Source organism: Oncorhynchus kisutch, unplaced genomic scaffold, assembly GCF_002021735.2.
Source record: "Oncorhynchus kisutch isolate 150728-3 unplaced genomic scaffold, Okis_V2 scaffold3133, whole genome shotgun sequence".
Taxonomy (NCBI): domain Eukaryota; kingdom Metazoa; phylum Chordata; class Actinopteri; order Salmoniformes; family Salmonidae; genus Oncorhynchus; species Oncorhynchus kisutch.
This window is the reverse complement of record NW_022265078.1, coordinates 11,570-18,718: the sequence shown is the minus strand read 5'-3', so window position 1 is coordinate 18,718 and position 7,149 is coordinate 11,570. Positions and strand designations below refer to the sequence as shown.

Genomic DNA, 7,149 nt, shown 5'->3' with positions numbered 1-7,149 from the left:
AACATAGAGCCTGGTGTCTCTATGAAACCTTCCAGGTGGATGTGACTGAAAGGGGAAAATTGTTCTGGAAGGTTTATATAATGTGGCATTGCTAGTTTGTTGTTGTTTAATTGAAAGGGTGAGTAGGTGTGGTGTGTAGGCATGGTGTGGTGTGTAGGTGTGGTGTGTAGGCATGGTGTGGTGTGTAGGTGCGGTGTGTAGGCATGGTGTGTAGGCATGGTGTGGTGTGTAGGTGTGGTGTGTAGGCGTGGTGTGGTGTTGGTGTAGTGTGTAGGTGTGGGTGTGTAGGTGTGGTGTGTAGGTGTGGTGTGTAGGCGTGGTGTGTAGGCGTGGTGTGTAGGCGTGGTGTGTAGGCGTGGTGTGTGGGCGTGGTGTGTAGGCGTGGTGTGTAGGCGTGGTGTGAAGCGACCTTCACCAGGTGTCTTCTCTTACCTGTGCAGGTCGAAGGCTCGGACCGTTCCATCCAGGGAGGCGCTGACGATGACAAAGCCTCTGGAGGTGAAGGTGACGTTAGTGACAGAGTGGTGTGTTCTGTGAATGTGACGAAGCACAAGCCGCTGGTCATGTTCCACACTTTCACCTGAAACACAGAAAACCATCAGCATTCACATGCCTGTTTGAAAACACAGGAAAATCCTGCTGTTACCTAACCATAGAATCATTTGTGGGGTGGGGGGGGGGGGTGGGGGCTCCCGCAGGGAGTGGGGTCCACGGCCAGGGTCACCATTTCATGACCTTGGTATTCCAAAAATGTTGTATCATTCAGCCAACGTGGTTTGGCACAACAGAACAACTGAGATACAGCAGCTAACAGGCCATGGAGATAAACGTATAAGAACTCACTTTCCCATCATCCCCTCCTGTAGCGATGTACTGTCCGTCGGGGGAGTAAGCCAGGGCGGCCATGTTGTTGAAGTGTCCCTGCTGTTTGAACACGTAGGATTCACTCTGCCACTCCCACACCAGCAGCTGGCCCAGACCTGGACAACACACAAGGTAACATGTCACACAGGTAATTGATGATATTTTGTTCCTTTGTTAAACACTGCAAGTTTGCATGTGCTAGTTGGGTATGTTATTGAGACACCATGAGACCATACCTGAGCAGCCAAAGCCTATCCAGTCGCCAGAGCTGTTCATTGACACTGTGGCGATCCTCTGGTCTGAGATACTGAGAGGAACACATGAAAACATACAGGCTCAGTTATACAACAAAACCTAATTGTCCTAACAACTTATGATGAATGACACCCACGAGCAAGAACTGCAGACTTGGGGCCTGAATGAAACTGGTCATTGAGTGGTTCAACAGTCGAGGAGTTAGTGTGCGTGCGTGTGTCTGTGTGTATGACCCCTGACCTTAGGGAGTGGATGAGGTTGAACTCGGGCAGTTCGTGGAGATGGAAGATCCCCGAGGCGAACCCAGTCACCAGGATGTGTGTGGGCTTATGGAACGCTGCAGCCGTCAGGTTGTTGAAGTCACCCTCCTTGTTAAAGAAGTGTCTGATGGAGACCAACACAACAGGCAGCGTCCAATCAGAAAACCAACCTCACATTGGTAACACTCAGTCGGCCCAAAACAAATGTAAGTATCATCAATGTTTATCTGTAAATGGCTTGGTAAGACTTGGTTAGACTCCTGGCCAGACAAACCGTCGGCAGTCTGCTGCTGTACCACAGATACTTCAACATGTTTGTGAGATGACATACTTGCTCCTCTGTTTGTATCTGACGTTCTTGGTTCCCTCCTTCTCCTTGGGTCTTTCTCCTTTCCCTCTGATCACCTCTCCTCTGGGCTCTTCCTCCTCTCCTTCTCCTCTCTCCTCCTCCTCTCCTCTCTCCGCTGGTAGCCTGGTCTTTCTCAGAACCAGCCCGTCCAGCTCCGTATCACTCTCCCACACACACAGCGTCCCGTCCTGGCTCACTGTGTACAACTGGAACACACACATATTCAGCAGGTCACTATGGAAACATGTACACACACACACACTTAAAGGGATACTTTGTGGTTTTGGCATGATAGCAGATACCCATACACTTCAAGTCATTGTGCTACCTCTAACGTCCTTCATACTAGACACAGAGACATAAACATGGTATCCACCAGTTTGTCAGACTCTGGGGAAGTAGACAAAGGACCTCGTCGACAACATCCCGAAGCATCCCTTTAACTCACATACGGTAAATGATGCACAAGCACACGCAGGTTCCAATCTGCAAACACACACAGGGCACAGAGAAACCCAGAACATGTTGGACACAGAGAAGGGCTGAGGGGGAAACCCGAGAGAGAACACTCACATCTAAACTGTCCTTCTCGAAGAAGCAGCCCACCATGATGTCCTTGTGTCCCCCCAGAGAGTAGTAGATGAGGTTGGACCAGCGCTCGGCTCCAAACACCCAGGTAGACATGTCTTTGCTGCCCACCACAAAGCACCTGCGTGGGGGAAACAGAGTTAAGGCAGGGGGTTTCTCTCTACTACTACCACCATTATATAAGGAAGGGTCACAACACAAAACTGTGTACTGGGGGATGCTAAACTCCAGTGGGGTAAGCAGTGTGGTCGGGGTAAGCAGTGTGGTCGGGGTAAGCAGTGTGGTCGGGGTAAGCAGTGTGGTCGGGGTAAGCAGTGTGGTCGGGGTAAGCAGTGTGTTCGGGGTAAGCAGTGTGGTCGGGGTAAGCAGTGTGGGTCGGGGTAAGCAGTGTGGTCGGGGTAAGCAGTGTGGTCGGGGTAAGCAGTGTGGTCGGGTAAGCAGTGTGGTCGGGGTAAGCAGTGTGGTCGGGGTAAGCAGTGTTAGCTGGTTTTCCATTGCCAGGTGACATGAAACCTGTTCTAGGTGGGCCAGTGACTTACTTGGAGTCGTCGGTCCAGTCGATGCAGGTGGTCTCATCGTAGGGTCCGTAGTAGCTCTTGTCCAAGACAAAGGCATTGAACTCCCGGTTCCTCCCGGGAGCGTGGTACATCAACGCTACATTCTCCTTGGTTACCACAAACTTCCTGAGGACCAGGGAGAGAGTCACACCAACAGACATTAGGCTACATCAGCTGATGTAATGATGTAGCCATGCAGCGTGTGTCATGATGTGAGAGGGTCTGACCTGCCATCAGGAGAGAAGCGGATACTGGCCACAGGTTTGTGGAAGTGGAAGTGATGGAGAACAGCCCTTGTGATCAGGCTGATCAGCAACGCGGCTCCATCTTCATCCACCAGTATAGCCAGGTTCCCATCGGGGGAGAGGCCGACACAGGTGATGTTCTTGGCAGTGGACACTGGCAGTGTCTCTGACTTGTTGCTGTTAGAAAGAGAACGTGATCAGTTAGTCTGTTCTCCAAATGCAATAGGTTATAAATGTATTTTAATCAACACAGTCTTGTAAAGGAATCTAGCTAGCTATAACATGTAGCTAGTTAGCAGATAAAAGGAATCCTATAATCTGATGCCATCTTACTTTTTTAGATCAAAGACGGAGATGCGGTTTCCCACCGGACTTATCACAGAGTTGCCATCCTTAGAGAAACTCAGATTCCCACGACGATACACAGCTCCCAACAAATTGGAAAACTAGAGGCAGAAATGAGAAAGGTTAGCTAGCTAGCTAACTAACTAACCACTAAAGCTAGCAAGCAGATACAGACTACTAAGTGGTATCACTTACCCTGTAAGCAAACTTCATGTTGGTAGTTGTTCTCTATATTTGTTATTATTTAAATTGTCATAAACATCACAGAAAGAGTACATTCATTTATTTCAAGCATGCCACACATGTGTCGGCATGTTGACAGTAGTCATTTCCGTGTATAAAAGGGGCAATTTACGAGTTGTTAGGGAAATCTACAGAGCCCTCTAGCGTCGAGGAGGGTAAATGCACGTGAAAGTGAAAAGTTACAAATATTGTTTTGAGACCATACAAAACTCCTCATGGTGACTTTAATAAACTGGTATGTTACACAATTTAAATAGCCTCCTATATTGCCATATATATCCGTGGGAACCCCATAACCCTGAGTCATAAGCAAAGCTTTGGAGCTTTACATTGTGCAGACAGATAAACTTGTAAAGAATGTTAATCCAATTACAAAGGAGGTTAGATGGTGTTTACTCTTGACAGATTAACATATTAGGAACAAACACTAAACAATCAGCTCCCTGCAGACAAAGTGCACATTATTTACCTCCAGGATTGTTCTAGAACATTGATCATAAGATGGAATTGTGCACCAGAACTGAATGCAGTCTGCTGCATACACCAATCCTGTCTGTCCCAATAATTCATTCACAATAGATAGTCCCCAAATATCAGACAACAGACAGGGGGGGGGGACAGAGAGACAGAGAGACGGAGAGAGAGACAGAGACGGAGAGAGAGAGAGAGATACAGAGAGGGAGACGGAGACGGAGAGAGAGAGACAGACAGAGACAGAGAGAGAGACAGAGAGTGAGACGGAGAGAGAGAGAGTCAAAGAGAGTGACGGAGAGGGGGTGGGGGGGGGGGCTACAGAACTGTCTGAGAAGAACCGTTTTCAAAGGAAGGATGGCATTCTGGTGGAATATTTTCCCGGAAGGAATGGAGCTGGAAGTGTTCTCTCATGTCATGCAGATCATTGATCGTATTGGGGATATCTTGTCATCAGAGCCCACCATAGAGCCCGAGCTTGATGGAGATGATGACGAGGATGATGAAGAAGAAACAGATTATAGCTGTGATGACAGTGAGGAAGACATGAGTGCAGCTAACACAGTAAAGGATGGTGAGGTGGTACAGGGAACATCCTCATCATCACAACCACATACTGTAGGTCGCTGTTCTCTAAAGTGGGAATTAGTGTGGTGGTCACAGAGACAATCAATGATGACCCTTGTAATGGGGCCACCATGGCTGCTGCCAGCGATTCCATGGTACAAGAGAGAGGGACAGCAGGAACTACAGCCAAAAATCACAGTGGGATGTTTTAGTCACATCACTGGACAATGGTAGAGAGAGAGAGAGAGAGAGAGAGAGAGAGAGAGAGAGAGAGAGAGAGAGAGAGAGAGAGAGAGAGAGAGAGAGAGAGAGAGAGAGAGAGAGAGAGAGAGAGAGAGAGAGAGAGAGAGAGAGAGAGAGAGAGAGAGAGAGAGAGAGAGAGAGAGAGAGAGAGAGAGAGAGAGAGAGAGAGAGAGAGAGAGAGAGAGAGAGAGAGAGAGAGAGAGAGAGAGAGAGAGAGAGAGGAGAGAGAGAGAGAGAGAGAGAGAGAGAGAGAGAGAGAGAGAGAGAGAGAGTTAGCAGTGGGACAGCCTGTGATGCAGAAGAGCCCCTAACAGAGCCCCAGTCACAGACGCTGCCCCCTAGGACTGGGACAGAGCTGCTCTGGTCCCCCCAGAGACCTCCAGAGCAACAGAGACAAACTTCTCATCTCGAACCAAAGCCTGGACCAAGCACACAGTGTGACCCAGAGACAGATCTTCACATAGAGCAAGGTGGGAAGCTCCTACAAGATATTTCAGTATGGTTGATGAGAACAGTTAGTCAGGGATGTGGTATGATTTTTGTACCTTGACATTATTGAATTGTGGAGAAGATACTCAGATAAACTCACAACAAGGAGATATGTTGATGTACTTGGGCACATACATGCACCTATCTTATTTATGTCTAGTTATGTGTATTGTAGATGAATGGAAAAAATAAAATAGTCATTTATTATCACATGCTCTAGGAACTATGTGTTGTGGTGTGCGAGTGCAGTCGAGATGTATGTGAAGCAGCGTATTTTCTGCAGGCTCATTGCACACCAACAACTGTAGTGCAACACAAATTAGGGCATCAGGCCTAGCTGGAAGTTTGTGATTAATTAGAATAACAATTAAAGTTCCACAGAGTTGCTCTTCTCATGCAATGCCATGTTACCAACCATTGATTGTCCAAAGTGGGCAGCAGTGTATCAACAAGCCTCTTTTTTATTGGACAAAAAGCCTTTGTGTCTCATCAAGAGAGATATAATTATGGAGGATTGTTGGCAGAACAACAACTATTGATAAACAATTGAAATGTTTTGTCTCTGTTCACTAGCACCAGTTTCTGCATAACTAGAACAGGAAGTGACATCTTCAATGGAGAGAACGCCACAGGAGACAAAGCTGGAGACTGGGGTGTCCACTGGTCAACCTGCAAAAGGGGCAGGACCTAACACATTCACCAAGCCAAGAGAGAACCATGAGGAACCTGAGGAAGAGTGTGAGGAGGAGGAAGAGGGGTCAAATGGAGGTGGGCTCCAGAGTGGTGGGCGGCAGTCCCCTGGCGAGAAGCCTGGCAGCAAAAATGCTTTAAAGTACAGCACCGTATCCTACAGGAAGATACGAAAAGGGAACACCAAACAGAGGATTGATGAGTTTGAGTCCATGGTAAACACATAACCCGATGTCACGTACGCGTTTAGGAACTTTTTGCCCTGACATTGTGTCATAATAAATCTTTGTATATTAAAATGTCCAATCATTGCAAGAAATGCTTTTTATACAGTTCATAGAGTGTAAATCTTCTGTTCTGTATGTTATAAGTTAAGTTGAATAATCTACAGCAGGGGTGTCCAACTCATCCCATGGAGGGTCTAGAGTCTGCTGGTTTTTGGTTTTTCCTTTCATAAGACCTAGACAACCAGGTGAGGGGCGTTCCTTACTAAATAGTGACCTTAATTCATCAGTCATGTACAAGGGAGGAGTGAAAACACGCAGACACTCCGTCCTCTGTGGAATGAGTTTGACATGTGATCTACAGTATTTGCTGTAAACTGGTGTTCAAGTGTGTTTCTTTTGTAGATTGTTCTTAAAAGGTTGTTTCAGAGATCCCGTGATGAATACCACAGCGAAACATGTCTTGCCACACACAAAACAACATCAAACTGAATCTGATCCTTTTCTTTCACATTCCAGTGTATTCCATAAGACCATCCTGAACAGTCAGACCAACAACAGAGATTTGGACTAACAGTGAGCGAACTGCAAAATTGACTTGGATGATAATTATTCTGTGACTTGTAGATTCACTCTGCACACATAGAACAGACCTTGAGACAAGAAGGTCTACATTTAGAAAAATATACTTTACACATACACTGGGTGTAAAAAACATTAAGAACACCTTCCTAATATTGCGTTGCAGAACAGCCTCAA

At 46.9% G+C, this 7,149-nt stretch overlaps 1 protein-coding gene across 1 annotated transcript; it reads right to left on the bottom strand.

Moving 5' to 3' along the window:
* Positions 1-413: 413 nt before the first annotated feature.
* On the bottom strand, positions 414-3,818 carry LOC109878272 (periodic tryptophan protein 2 homolog). The gene is given in 11 exon segments (XM_031820207.1): positions 414-523; positions 526-580; positions 844-980; positions 1,101-1,171; positions 1,360-1,503; positions 1,711-1,934; positions 2,302-2,437; positions 2,856-2,999; positions 3,101-3,295; positions 3,452-3,564; positions 3,659-3,818. Coding segments are annotated over 11 exon segments (1,332 nt in total). The 5' UTR covers positions 3,677-3,818; the 3' UTR covers positions 414-428.
* Between the last annotated feature and the right edge of the window lie 3,331 nt (positions 3,819-7,149).